This window comes from Simochromis diagramma, unplaced genomic scaffold (genome assembly GCF_900408965.1).
Source record: "Simochromis diagramma unplaced genomic scaffold, fSimDia1.1 OVJJ01000603.1, whole genome shotgun sequence".
NCBI lineage: Eukaryota > Metazoa > Chordata > Actinopteri > Cichliformes > Cichlidae > Simochromis > Simochromis diagramma.
This window is the reverse complement of record NW_024387414.1, coordinates 3,862,719-3,878,081: the sequence shown is the minus strand read 5'-3', so window position 1 is coordinate 3,878,081 and position 15,363 is coordinate 3,862,719. Positions and strand designations below refer to the sequence as shown.

The window sequence follows — 15,363 nt, the reverse complement described above, 5'->3', positions numbered from 1 at the left end:
TAACTACATAAAGACAAGTGTTAACAGTAAGCAATTATTTATGTGCTTCAGGGAAACAAGTCATGCCTGCAGCTTTAATAATAACAAACTGCACTGCATACTGTGCACGGTTAACTTAAACTGCATTTTACTTTCTTGTGACTGAAGGTACAATGAAAAGTTACTAAATCAAACATAGCTCCCACCAATCATTTTTTTCTATCTCCATCAGGCATGAGGTACAACTTCCACACTTTTTCCCCCAACAATGCTTCATTTGTCTTTTCCTTGATCATTGTACAAATCCCACAAATATGCAGAACTAGGGCTGGGTATCGTCACTGATTTCTAGAATCGATTCAATTCCGATTCACAAGGTTCCGAATCAATTCGATCCACGATTCGATTTAATTCGATTCGATTCGATTCGATTTAAATCTGGGAAATTTTGACAGTCAGAAATATAATTCAGATCAGAACATTTACATATTTTTGTATCTATAAAAAGGAAGCTGACACTCGCAAGACTTTATCAAAGGTGTGAGCATCACAGCAGATGCCTTTGTGTCAAAGTAGCTGAAGATAAAACACAGAAAAACATGTAGGTGATTTTCCTGGCCTGGGATTTTATAAAAATATTCTGCAGTACATCAAAAACGAAAGAAAACCATTAATTAATGAACATTACCTCTGACGTTACAGCGGTTTTATTAGAGACACGGCTAAGCATTTTGCATTTTGAATAATTTTAAAAAGTTTCAATTTGTTCAGTATTGAACAGCAGAAATGAGGTTTTCTTTTCGGAAGAATGTAAAAGGGAAAAAAACAGCGGCCGACAGCGCTGTAAGCAACAGTAGACTTGTGCGTAACAAGCAAGCGAATAATGAAGAAAGGGAAACTGTTCGAGAGAGAGGGGGGGAGAGAGAGAGAGAGCTGCGCATCGCAATGGAAGCAAAACAGTAAAAGAGTGAATTCATGACGATGTTTATGTGAAGCGTTTGGATCTTCTTTTGCTGCTGGTTCGGTCAGTATTGTTTGGAGAGAGATCAAACTAACAGCTTTAGAATCAGCGCATAAAGGGCGTGAACACAAAGCGCGGACCCAGATCAGCGAGCTGTCGGCTTTCAGCCCCGACCGTGAGAAAGGCGACATCTAACTGATTCTGAACCGCGGGTCGCGCTGTGTGTTTAAGTCTATGTGCAGAATCCCTGTACCTGCTCTCATTTACTGTTTGGTGGTTCTTGAAATTTTGTGAGATGTCACCAGAGATTCTGGCATTTCGGACAAAATAAATTTATATTAAAAAATCGATTCAGGATTTTAATGAATCGATTTTACGTCATCCAAGCCAGAATCGATTTTAATCGATGAATCGATTATAAAAACCCACCCCTATGCAGAACTACCCGAGTCTTCTGTGGTACCTGATGCAGAAGTGCAACAATTCATCAATCTGAATTTTTGCTACAAATACATCAACATAAACGTGTTAAACATACAGTATCTGACTAAAAATTAGAAGTAGGCTTTGTTGATGTAGAGGCTTAGTCCCACTCTAATCACACTTAACTTGCATATAGAGTCATTTTGATGCATGGCAGCAGTAACTAATTGTGTTTCAAGAGGCCCATTTTGGTTTCAGCTGTATTGTCTATCTGTTTCTTAGAATTTGGTGTGTGTGTGTGTGTACACATGTTTGGCTTTTGTTGTCGTGTGTGGCCCAGTAGCTGGCTGTCTCTCTCTCTCTCCATATATATATATATATATATATATATTAGGGGTGCAACGATATTCGTATCGATATTGAACCGTTCGATACAGTGCTTTCGGTTCGGTACGCATATGTATCGAACAATACAACATTTGTAATTTATTTTATCAATTTTCCTTCTGACGATGCTGTCTGTGTTGAGCGCTCAGTGAATCTGTGTTCGACTACTCCGCCTAGGCTGCACTGTCGAGCGCAGATCCACTGAGCGCTCAACACAGACAGCATAGTCAGAAGGAAGAGCGCAGGGCAAGCTAGCGAGACAGAAGTTAAGCTCTACTTGCAACATTCAGATCTGGCGTTTGGAATTATTTTGGTTTTCATGTGACGTATGACCGTGAAGGTAAGCGAGTCATGGACTAAAGTAAAACAGTATGTTGGATGTGCCATGCAATGCTCAATTACATTGGTGGGAACTAGTGTGTTAGCGCAGTTAGCTCGTTAACGTGTTTGCCGTGTAGCCCCATGCACGGAGCGATCGGCGGTAGCTCGTTAACGGAGATTTGCCGTGTTGTGGCGTTAAGGTCATTTCAACGAGATTAACCTGAAAGCACTAGTGGGAACACAACGAATATGACTGCACATTTACGCCGACATCATCCTAGTGCAAAGACAAAAACAACAAGCATGCTACTAACTTTAGCCGAGTCATTTAGACAGCTGTTAGCACATGATTCTCCTTATGCTGCTGAGAATATAGCCCAGAAGAAGCGGATAGTATAGCTTTTATTTTGGAAAGAGCCATTTCTCTGTAATAAACTCTCTTTTCCAAAGATGAGTGATTCCTCAATCAGATACAGGGCTTGCAATATCGCTAGCCCGACGTCCCGGAGCTAGCGATTTTTTCAGTCGGGCTACCAAAATCTATCTCTTCCCTGCCCGTCGGGCTATTGTAGGAAAAATATATGTCAATGCTTTTGCATTCTTTCAGAAATGTAGCTGGGTAATTATGTCATTGGCATCGGTGAGCCACTGTCAATATGTGACATATTGAAGTCGCGTTTGAATTTGCGCTTGTTTTTTTGCTTTCACTTTGCAATCGTGCGAACTGTGTATAGAGAGCGACAGCACTGATCTGTGAGTGATGATAATTTGTGCACCAATTCCTCTGACATCGTCTTATTAATCGTTAGCTTACTATGCAAACATGACAAGTGAAATCTCCCGCAGCAAGCTTAAACATGTGAGAGGTTGATCGCGCAGAGAATCGCTGAGCTTATGTGAGTGAGCGTGTAAAAGCATTTCAGTTCTGCTGAGCCAAATAAGACAGGTCAGGGTGAAGAAGTGACAGCCAAAGAAAAGCTTACCACAAAACGGAGAAGTTATGACAAATCAGACTTATAAGGCAAAAAGAAAGTGCAGCTTTATGGTTTCATGGACAAAATAATTTCTGTGGCTGCAATATGATGCGAAAGAACCAGGGCGGCACATAGTGGTCCACAGGTGCGCATCCGCTGTCAAAATAAAAAACGATGCACAGGGTTGGGTTAATTTCAAATGTACTGTTGAGTACAATATATATTTATATTTATAATGACAATTAAAAAGGATGACATTTTTTGTATCGAAAAATATCGAACCGTGACTCCTCGAACCGACCGAACCGTGAATTTTGTGTATCGTTGCACCCCTAATATAATATATATATATATATATATATCTGTCTGTCTGTCTCCCGCTCACTCTTGCTTCATGTCTGTGGCTTTTCCATTCTCTGATGACATGACTGTGTCTCTCGTCCCGCAGTTTGGCTCGTCCTTCGCTACCTTCCGCCCCGCTCTTTTTCACTCTGGCTCCACCCGGCCTCTCTCTGTCATTCTTCCTGTTCCTGCGTCCCCACCCTATAACCGCCCCCCTGGATCCAGCTCCTCCTCTCCCACATCAAAGGTTCCTATGTGGAAGGTTTGTTCTCCATTCGCTTCCATTTCTTCAGTTGCACATTTTCTTCTGTTTCTGTTTAACAAGTTAATGCATAGAATTTTTTTTCTTTTACTTTTTAATCACCTGATTAACTCATTCATAACCACATTGCACTGCTTCATTGCAAGTGTTCATCCTCACTTGCTTTGTGTGCATTTCTTTTGGCTTCATCTGCCTCATTGGTTTTACAGTCTGCCAACTGGTAACTGACCAAAACCAAGCAGGGTCAAAGGTCATCAACATATACATGCTCTAACACTCGAAAAGGCCTCTGTTCCACACATTCTGACCTGCACACAGTCCTTGATGTACCCATAAAGGCCCCCTCTTTCTGCACTCAGATGAAGGGCATCAAACTGCTGGATAGTGGACAAGTCGTGTGTGCTAATGTTACCACCTACTTCCTGTTTATTAATTCCGCTCACCTCTTCAGGACTGGTCCAAAGCAGGTCAGTATGAGCAGCCTGTGGCTGCAGCGGCAGTCCAGAGAAGAAGGGAACCTCTTGATAGGCTGAGGGAGAGTGAGGCATCACCGGGCTCCCAGGGATATGCTGGGCCATCACATCCTGATGATGGGCAGAGAGCCAGGATGACGCCAGCTAACATCGCTGCCAAGGTAATAGTGAAGTTGATGATACTGAAACACGGGCTGAAGATAGCAATTTGTGTGTACGTCTATACAAATGCATGAATATGTATAAAGTATGGCCTATAGTACAGGGTGGGCCATTTATATGGATACACCGTAATAAAATGGGAATGGTTGGTGATATTAAAGTCCTGTTTGTGGCACATTAGTGTATGTGAGGGGGCAAACTCCTCAAGATGGGTGGTGACCATGGTGGCCATTTAGAAGTCGGCCATCTTGGATACAACTTTTGTTTTTTCAATAGGAAGAGGGCCATGTGTCACATCAAATTTATTGGTAATGTCACAAGAAAAACAATGGTGTCCTTGGTTTCAACGTAACTTTATTCTTTCATGAGTTATTTACAAGTTTCTGACCACTTATAAAATGTGTTTAATGTGCTGCCCATTGTGTTGGATTGTCAATGCCACCCTCTTCTCCCACTCTTCACACACTGATAGCAACACCGCAGGAGAAATGCCAGCACAGACATCCAGTATCCGTAGTTTCAGGTGCTGCACATCTCGTATCTTCACACCATAGACAATTGCCTTCAGATGACCCCAAAAATAAAAGTCTAAGCGGGTCAGATCGGGAGACCTTGGGGGCCATTCAACTGGCCCATGACGACCAATCCACTTTCCAGGAAACTGTTCATCTAGGAATGCTCGGACCTGGCACCCATAATGTGGTGGTGCACCATCTTGCTGGAAAAACTCAGGAAACGTGCCAGCTTCAGTGCATAAAGAGGGAAACACATCATCATGTAGCAATTTCAAATATCCCGTGGCCTTGAGGTTTCCATTGATGAAGAATGGACCCACCCTATCTCTCCCTTAGAGATAGGGTGAGAAGTTCGGCCATCCGGGAGGGGCTCAGAGTAGAGCAGCTGCTGCTCCACATCGAAAGGAGCCAGCTGAGGTGGTTCGGGCATCTGACAAGGATGCCCCCTGGACGCCTCCTGGGTGAGGTGTTCTAGGCATGTCCCACCGGGAGGAGGCCCCGGGGCAGACCCAGGACACGCTGGAGAGATTATATCTCTCGGCTGGCCTGGGAACGCCTTGGGTGTTCCCCCGGATAAGCTGGAGGAGGTGGCTGGGGAGAGGGAGGTCTGGGCCTCTTTGCTTAGGCTGCTGCCCCCGCGACCCGGTCTCGGATAAAGCGGATGAAGATGGATGGATGGATGGAAGAATGGACCCACTATGGTTGTACCCCATATATCACACCAAACCATCACTTTTGTTGTTCCAACAGTCTTGGAGGGATCCATCCAATGTGGGTTAGTGTCAGACCAATAGCGGTGGTTTTGTTTGTTAACTTCACCACTCACATAAAAGTTTGCCTCATCACTGAACAAAATCTTCTGCGTGAACTGAGGGTCCTGTTCCAATTTTTGTTTTGCCCATTCTGCAAATTCTGTGCGCCGATCTGGGTCATACTCACTGAGATGCTGCAGTAGCTGAAGTTTGTAAGGGTGCCATTTGTGAGTAGCTAATATCCGCCGAAGGGATGTTCGACTGATCCCACTCTCCAGTGACATGCGGCGAGTGCTACGCTGTGGGCTCTTGCTGAATGAAGCTAGGACAGCCACTGATGTTTCTTCATTAGTGACAGTTTTCTTGCGTCCACATTTTGGCAAATCCAACACTGAACCAGTTTCACGAAACTTAGCAAGCAGTTTGCTGACTGTAGCATGGGAGATGGGTGGTCTCGTCGGCTGTCTTGCATTGAAATCTGCTGCAATGACCCGGTTACTGCGTTCACCAGATATCAACGCAATTTCGATCCGCTCCTCACGTGTTAACCTCTTCGACATGTCAATGGCTGTGAACAAAGAGAAACTTGTAAATAACTCATGAAAGAATAAAGTTACGTTGAAACCAAGCACACCATTGTTTTTCTTGTGACATTACCAATAAGTTTGATGTGTCACATGACCCTCTCCCTATTGAAAAAACAAAAGTTGTATCCAAGATGGCCGACTTCTAAATGGCCACCATGGTCACCACCCATCTTGAGGAGTTTGCCCCCTCACATATACTAATGTGCCACAAACAAGACTTTAATATCACCAACCATTCCCATGTTATTACGGTGTATCCATATAAATGGCCCACCCTGTAGTTATTCCAGGTATTGTGGTCTGTGGGAGCAGCTCATATATCATTCACTGTGGAATACATCTGAGACAGTCAGCTAAAGACTTGACTTAGTTGTCAATTTAGAAAAAGCATAAAAAGCCTATATATGTCTACAAAAGGCTGTGAACACAAGTGTCCTTGTCAACACGAGGTACAGCACAGGCAAAACACTTCCAGGTTCTCAGGTGGATGCTTACAAATGAAACAAAAAACAAAACTCTTTTCTTTTTGCTACTGCATTTTAGGACCAGAAACCTTTTTTATTCTATTCATTTTGTAGATTAGGGTTTAGTTTTCAAACAGCGGGTTGCTCAAACTCCAGTGCAGTGTTTCATTGTATGTTCTCAGCATGGAGAGGAGGTTTCTCCAGCAGCCAGTGACCTGGCCATGGTGCTTACCAGGGGACTCAGCATGGAGCAGCAGAAGAGCAACAGAGACTCCCTGCAGTACTCCAGTGGATATAGCACAGAGACCACAACCCCATCCTGCTCAGAGGACACAATTCCTTCACAAGGTGAAACTAATCTACCACACTCTTTATGGCAGCATTTAATCTCATTCGGTGCCCACATATATTACATTTCACCTGGCCACATTCATCATCTTATTTTTGTAACATTCCAGGAAAAGCAACCTGTTAAGGGAAGGTGTTTTTTTAGGGGAAATATCAATATTTAAAACTTCTGCAGAAGTTTTACTTTATTGTATTCCTCCCACTAGCACTCCTGCCATTGAGTGTAGTTTTACCAAAATCAGATTAAGTGAATCCATTTAATCATCCAGGCAGCAGCTAAAGTGTATGATGGATGTATTCTGACAGTTTCTCTCACAGCAGTTGGAAAATGACAATATAAAGATAAAATTGAAAAATATTAAATGTGCTCACTTGCTGGCTTGCTCTACCAAAATGATGTAGCTATCCCTGTGTCAATCTAATAAAGCGACCACAGAACATTGTCTTTCCTCTGTCTCTGTTTCTGGCACATATAGTTCAATCATTTCTCTAAAATCTCATAAATACCTTTTTTTGTTTTACCCTCTGCTCTCCTCATATTAGGTTCAGATTATGACTGCTACTCAGTGAATGGTGATGCCGAAGGTCCAGATGGACAGACAGAGTTTGACAAGTCCTCTACAATTCCTCGCCACTCTAATATTGCCCAGAACTACAGGCGAATGATCCAGACCAAGAGGCCAGCCAGCACAGCTGGCCTGCCCACTGGCGTTCTTGGTCCAGGGGCTCATGGGATACCAGGGCAGCCCGGTGGAGCTGGTGGAGGTGGAGCAGGGACTCCAGGGACTGCCACCATCCGCCGAACCCCCTCTACCAAACCTGGCGTGAGGCGCACGTTATCCAGTGCAGGGCCCATCCCCATTCGACCACCCATCGTGCCTGTCAAAACACCCACTGTCCCTGGAGACTCACATTCACCTGGTGCAGGTGGAGGGCACGCTGGTGGCGTACCTGTCCGTGTGGGGAGTGAGGAATGTGTGTTCTTCACTGGAGCTGAGGATTCACAGGGAGCGCTTGATTATGTGAAGGCATCACCAAAGCGCCTCAGCCTGCCTAACACCGCCTGGGGATCAGGGGCTGCGTTAGAGGTCTATGCTCAGCAGCATGGGGGCCTTGCAATAGGAACAGGCTCGGGCACTGGATCAGAGGAAGATCAGATGATCGCAGCCAATCGGCACAGCCTAGTGGAGAAGATTGGCGAGCTGGTAGCTAGTGCACACGCCCTTGGTGAGGGCCAGTTTCCCTTCCCTGCCCTCCCTGATGACCCAGCCCCACCACCAACTGGCCCCACTGACACTCAGACAGGGACCGAAGGGGCAGAAGGGTCTGGTGACATGCTGACCACCATCAGGAGAGGAGTCCGTCTTCGCAAAACCGTCTCCAATGACCGCTCAGCTCCCCGTATATTGTGATCGGAGGAACAGCAGAAAGAGGATGATGCTTGTCAACCGAGAGGGAGTCAGGTGTTGGTGTGATGCAACCCAACCACCTAGTACATACACAAAAACTTAACCATGTAGGGAAAGCTATAATATAACAGAAGACGAATGAAAACAGAAACATACACAAAAAAAAGTTTAAAGACACCATTAGAGTAATGATATATAATATAATGATAATAATAACAATAATAATGTTAACCCATGCTGACAGTTAAAAGTTAAATGCTGAACATTGACAGGCTCCTAGCAGGCCACTATAACTAGTGTGTGTTGGACGCATGTTTGTCTTCTATACACCTTCACCCAGGGAAGGAAAGACTCACAGGACAAAAAAAAAAAACAGATATGATTTTTTTAAAAAAGAGGCAAAGAAAGAGAGAAACGCTGGGTTCTGTTCTGTTTTGCCAACTTACACCTTTCCCTATCCTCTTCTCCAACTAACCCGACTGTCTGATCCCAGATGAAAGACTGATGACTGAACGAGGGGCTGGTGTGGACGAGAGAGAGAGGGGACTCAGAGTGCCATGTGAGCAGCTGGGTTTGAACCCAAGCTGTCTCAGCAGCAACACACTGTACTTATTAGCCCATTGAACTGAAGCTTTGGTATTAGTACGGGGAGCTAACAAGCCAGAGGGCCTCTCTGGTTCATCCTAATGAAAAGAATCTTGGAAAAAAGGAAATATCCACTGTTGGCATTGAACCGTGCTAGTGCCCCCTTCCCCCCTCTCTCGCTCTCTGCGTAGTGAATGCGTGCATTCATGGGTGTGCATGTGGGCAAATGTAAAACATGAGTGTGTGTCTACGTGTGACTAATTGTGTGTATGTGTGCGAGGAGGGTGGGTAGAGCTCTGCTGCAGGACAGCTGGTTACCCAATGAGGGCAGGGCTTTTTCTCCTGTGTGTTGTGCGTGTATTTTCTTGTTTATATTGTGACGTCATTTACCTTGTTACCGCTGTACGAGAAGTTACAAGACGTACTCCAGGCGTATAGATATATTCATATATATTTTCTAGAACCAGAGAGAAAATGTTAAATCAGAAATGGAGCAATAAATGTGTTTTATTTTCTTGTTTCGAAGAAGCGGCTCGATGGAGGATTGTAGATTCTCCTTTGTCACATTCAGGCAATCATCAGGAATGCTAAATTACACATCGACTGTGAATTCATGCCTAGCCGGTTTTGGCGTGTGTCTCTCTCTGTCCCTGTCTCTTTCTGGTGAATGAAATGGATTACAAAAGTCTGGGGGGGGGGAAGGAAAACTGTAAGCACTTTGATAGGGGATAGGTAATATGTACAATAGCCAGTAGGTGTTGTTGTAGTCATACTGTATGATAGGGAGTGTGAAAGTGAGCGAGATGGTATCCAGGGGGGAATTATTTAATTTGTGAAAGAAGAAGCAGAAGAAGACAGGGAGGGACAAAGAGCAAGTGAGAAAGACTGGTTGATTTGGGAGATTGGTCGAATGAGATGGGATAAGAAAGTGTCAGGGCCATACAAGCTATTGCTTGTTGTGGATTGTGAAGAGCACTGAAGTTTTTAATGCTGTGGCCGCACTGGCATTTAAAGGACTGGTCACATAATGAAAAAAAAAAAAGCACAGTATAGACAGGTCAGACTGTATAAAGCAGATCCATACTTTCCTGCCAGTTTTATTTTTCTGTCACTGAGACTTCTGCCTCATAGCATCAGAGGGGAATGTAGGTTTGATTGAGTTTCTACTGTGGACACAGACCTTTAAAAAAACTAATAAAAACAGCTTTTCAGAATAAAACTTTCCACTGTGAGTTTAACAGTTGAAATTCGGTTTTCCTGTATTATGTTATTGTAGAGAGGCGAAAATGTCAAAAATTGGGCCAATACAGTCAAAACTATAAACACACCTGTGGTCGAGAACAAAATCTAACACTTTTACTTGGATATTTGCCTCTTAATACTTAACCAGTATCAAAAATTAGGGCTGTATTTTTCACTGTCCAAATCTTCAATGACAGCTGCTTATCTAAAAAATATCGTCTCACCTGTAAATATTGTCTTTTTTTACATTGTGGCCACACAAAGTAAAGCCTTGAACAAAGCTGAACAATACTCTTTTGCCTTAGATTTACTCTGTATGTTGTCCTTTCTAAATAAAACAAAGATTTTAATCAAACAGCATAGCACACATAGCACAGATGTAATAAAACACTCGAAGACATGTCCAGCTTGTAGCTGACAATTTTTGACATTAGTTCTTAGTTCTTTATTTTGGTAGAGAGTGAGGGATTACTGTTTGAAACTAAACAATAGCATTAAAATTGCTATTCAACAATTTGGAGGTCTACATGTTTATAGTCTTGACAGATCAAGAGACTTGAGATCATTTTCAACTCTTCAAATAAGAGACAGGATGAGTTTGCCTAGTGCAGGGGGAGTAAATTTGTCAAAGTGGTTATTATGCGTAAAAGTTTTCTTAGCTGCCCGCAAGTTCCTGAAAGTTTTGCTGTTGCCCAAGTCTTCGATTGAAAGTTGGACTTCTGCACAGGGTTTAAGGTGAGACTGCCTTTGAAGCTATTGAAAGCCACCATTCTCAAATCCAGTACAAGTACTGGAGGACTGTAACAAGTATGTAATCTAACCTAAATTGTTCAGATTCTTTGGCCAGCTGGTTTTAAATTGGCTCAATCACATGCAACATAATTATTTAGCCCTACATTTATTCAGTCACATAAAATGAATGTATTCCCAGCAGTGAGACACAACGCTGGTGTCTGAACACAAAAAGGCCGCCCCAGTTCAGCTCAGGATATGGCTGTGTGAAAGAAACTTTTATGAACATTAAGATGCAAGAAATGGTGAAGCCGGCTCGCTGATGACAAAGACGTGGGAATATTTAACTTTGCAAGTTGACAGAGAGGAAAAGATGTGTGAAATAAGCATTTCACTGCCTGTTCATACAATATGTACTGTATGTGCTGTACTTGTTAAAGAGAATCAGGCGCACAGATTTGGTATAAAGGTTTGTTAGAAAATATTACATGGAATATTTAGTTGTTTTTTTTTCTTCTACAGTACTGTTTGAATGTTTTGTCTTAACTTTAATTAATGTAAAAAAAAAAAAAGAAAAAAAGAAAAAACTCCAGTTGTAACACAAACTACTAAGCTGTGTAACATACGGATGCAGGACGTGTGGGCCGAGAGTGAGTGTGTCCTTGTTTGGCTGTTGATCTTTAGGCTAGTGAACTCTTCATCAACATGTCTGTATGCTCTTTTAGCAGTGACCTGAACATAGCCTGCGACATCCACTCTCCTATATACTCTTTTTGTCAACTTATTTTATTTATTTTTTTTTGCCTTGAATAGAAAATTGTTCCAGGCACATTTGTGGCTTCTTTAGAATGATTTAATATAAAGTGTTGGAGTTGGAGAACAGATGTTTTTAACATAGGCACCCTCTGCAAGCACACCATTTTTTTTTGTTGAAGTTTGCAACAGTGCATCAAATAGGGGATGTTTTAATGTTCTGTCAACAGGAAACTGTGCATTTGTTGTTACATGTGGATGCTGTGTGATGAATCTGACTCTGAATCTTAGAAGTTGAAAGGGGGGGAAAAAAACATGTTTTGAGTGAGAAAAGTGAAAAAGAGTTTCTCCTAAACCACCTGTCAAGGTCACCATGTCCATGAATCTGTATACCTGAATGTATGACATGGTGAAGGATGGCATCCAACTCTGTCTGATTTGCTTAAACTATTGCAATGTCAGAACATTGTTCCTGTACAACTGGGTGATATTTCCTCTTTAAACAACAGGAAAGCAATACAGGGGTAGTGCATGTATGTGCATTCACAATCATGATCCACTGTGGGTATGATAAAGGAAAATACCATTGTTTTGTAGACTGTTGTCCACCTTAAAGTTATTCCACACTACATAGCTCTAATGGTGTTATTTGGAGTTCAGATATCTTTAAAGAGACAGAATAAATAATACACACTGGAGAAGAAAATGGTGTATCATCCTCACTGACTTTGAAAATTTACCTTGCCTAAAAGCTGCTGTGAGGTGTCATGCACCACCAAATGGTTTAATAAGCTGCCAAACCAAAACACTGAGCCATTCAAATGGTAAAACTGGGTGTTAGTGTTGGGTAGTATGTTTAATTTTTCAGGTGGTTACGATGAGTCCAACAACTGGGTACTGTAGATATATTTGCAGAATTTTGCAGCAGAACCCATATCGCCTAACTCCAAAATGGAGATCGGAACCAAGACTTCCATATTAAGATTTATTTATTGTCAGTATATTTTGTCTAATTATCCAACCCTGCTAGATAAAAGTAATAAAATGTGAGGCGTTAGGAAGAATGGGAAAACTCTGGGATCCTGAAACTCAGTGTGCAGCATGAAGTTACTGTAGGCGTTAACCTAATAAAGCTATGCAAGGCTTGATCACTCAGTAGGAAAATTTACAATTTCATTAGGATTATTAATTCAGCTAGCTCGAGGCACTTTATATTACATGCTATATATAATGTAAAGATTCTATTATAGGGGGAAAAAAACTAGCAATCCAAAGATCCCTTACGAGGAGGCACTTGGCAGCAGTAGGACATTTAAAAAAACTCCCTTTTAAAAGAAGAAAACTCCAACAGAACCAGGCTCCTTTTGTTTAGTGTTTGACAAGATACTACTTCCTGTAATGTTCTAAAAGTTTCCCAGAGTTGTGAGAAGCCTAGCCAAGATTCAAGATTCAAGAAGGTTTATTCTGTAATACCATGTTTTTACATGGTGTTTACAGACATACACAGGCTGAAGCAAAATGTTGTTGTGTTGTGCAATAATCAGCAAACAATAAAAATACAGTATAACAACCAAGCTGCAGCTTGATGCGGCACTCAGCAAACTCAGGCATAAACAATCACACTCATCCAGCTAGCAGCAGTCCTCTCACGGAGAGGGATTGAATAAGATCAGCTAAGTGTGTGTAAAGTCCCAGATTAATAGAAAACTTTGCCACTGAAAAAGGTTCTAGTCTAGCACCAGACTTAATCGCTTTCTGAGAAACGGAGCCCTAGAGCCATGAAATATTCTAAAGTCCTGCAAAAGTTGCATGTTGAGGCTATGATTGTTTTCTTCTCCAGTGGGTGTGATTTTCTGAGTATGAGAAGCTGACTTCAGTCTTCATAGCTACACATGACTCCCTGAGTCTGAAGATTTAAGTGCTGCATATTTATTGAATGAAATGAAAACTAAGGAATAAACTGCCAGTTATCTACAGGAAGTTATTCCTTTAATAAAGTTTTAATAATGCCCTGGAGAACAAGCACTCAAATTATAAATAACAACTTGGGATCAGACAAGTATTCTAAAACCTCTGAGTTTTTCAAATTGAATGAGATCACGGCAGCCTAAAGGCACACAGTAAAAGGTTGAATGGTTAAGATGACTAAAAGACACAACACTGCTATTTTCCTTTAAAATACCCAGTTTACAGCACAAGAAATATCATACTAAATAATAATGTTTTTAAAATTCTAAATTAACTGTGTAACTAACTGAACAAGCTGGAATAACTGTGCTACAGTGTAAGTTTACGAGTGTATGTGTTGTTCAGTGTGGGCCCACCTTCAAACGGAGTGGCTGCTGCAGAAACATACAAAGGCACATAGACATACATGCATGCAGGCATGCGTGGAAACACTTGTGGACATATTAGAAACAGGACTAACATATAGAACAATTTCCTCTTCTGTTAATTACATAATTTGGCTCAGTCAATGATATTACCACAGTTTACTTTCCATTTTATATTAGCTTTCTTGTTTTCTATCAAGGTTAATGTGCGAGCTTCTTTAGTAATGCACACACTTAAAAACATGCACAGTACTTAAAAATACTGTGTATACTTAAAATACTGCACAACAAGCCCTAAAAACTAGAAAGCTATATACTTTTCAATGATTAGCACGAGGCTGCATAGAGCATGTGAAAGGACTAGTTTAACATTTTGGAAAATACTTACTTTCACTTTTGGTGAGTGTGTGCATTAAAGAATAATTCATAGCCAACAGATGGTAATTTTAGCATGGCGAGGTTTGGAAGCTGTAGGAAACCCAACCCCTCCAAACTGAAACATTCCACCTACCTTTATACCTGTAGTTTACTTAGTAATACACTTTTTTGTTTAATCTGAAAATGTAAATTATACAAAGTAAGAGGTTAACTGGCAAGTGCTGTTCCCACAGTGAATGACTCACACTGACAAGAGAATAAAGAAATAAGCTCATAAATTTTCCAAAATGTTAAGCGGTTGCTTTAACTTTTAATGAAAACATGATTTTTTTTTTTTTTTTTTTTTTTGGATTATGTAACTGGAGATGGACTGAGCTGAAAATTCCTAATACCATAATTGTTTGAACAGCCTGGAGGTATATGAAAGCTACCAGTTAGCCATGCTAATGTATGTTCCTCTATTCCCAGACACTTAAACTTGTGTATCCCCGTCTTCTCTCCCTTTCCCCTATTGCCATTCAACTTTAATCCACTTTCCTCAATCAGTACACACAGGGATAATGTGTGGCTGACAAATCAGAAAACAACACTTGTCAAGATGGGAGCCCCATTGGCATTACTCTGTCTCTCTGTGCCTCGCAGCCCATCAAAGCTAATGAAAAATAATTTTGATGAAGTCTTTATTTTCACCATAGTCCACAGTGAATACACACTACGCTCAGTTTATTATCTTTCTGTCTTTCCCTTCACCCTCTTCCCTCCCCCCTCCTTCTGTGTCTGATTACTGTATGTCAGGATGCATGTGTGGATCCAGTGTGTCATAATGGCTAATGGATGCTATCATTTTGGGACCTGGGTGTTTTGTTCAAAATGCTGGAATCATTAGGTAGGTTAAACTTTTCCCTAGCGTGCACATTAATATCTGCTGGTCTCAAGGCAAGCAGATGGATCTCTAACACTGTCTCAGTGCTAGATTACATT

The 15,363-nt window shown here is 41.8% G+C and overlaps 1 protein-coding gene across 3 annotated transcripts in view; it reads left to right on the top strand.

The window, feature by feature from the left end:
- LOC120720966 (protein MTSS 2-like) overlaps positions 1-14,085 on the top strand; it is a 77,952-nt gene extending 63,867 nt beyond the window's left edge. For all 3 annotated transcript variants that reach the window (XM_040010896.1, XM_040010895.1, XM_040010897.1), the window contains 3 exons: positions 4,101-4,283; positions 6,785-6,950; positions 7,494-14,085. In XM_040010896.1, coding sequence (XP_039866830.1) covers positions 4,101-4,283; positions 6,785-6,950; positions 7,494-8,362 — 1,218 coding nt within the window. In that variant the 3' untranslated portion in view covers positions 8,363-14,085. The remainder of the gene's footprint in view (positions 1-4,100; positions 4,284-6,784; positions 6,951-7,493) is intronic.
- Positions 14,086-15,363: the final 1,278 nt, after the last annotated feature.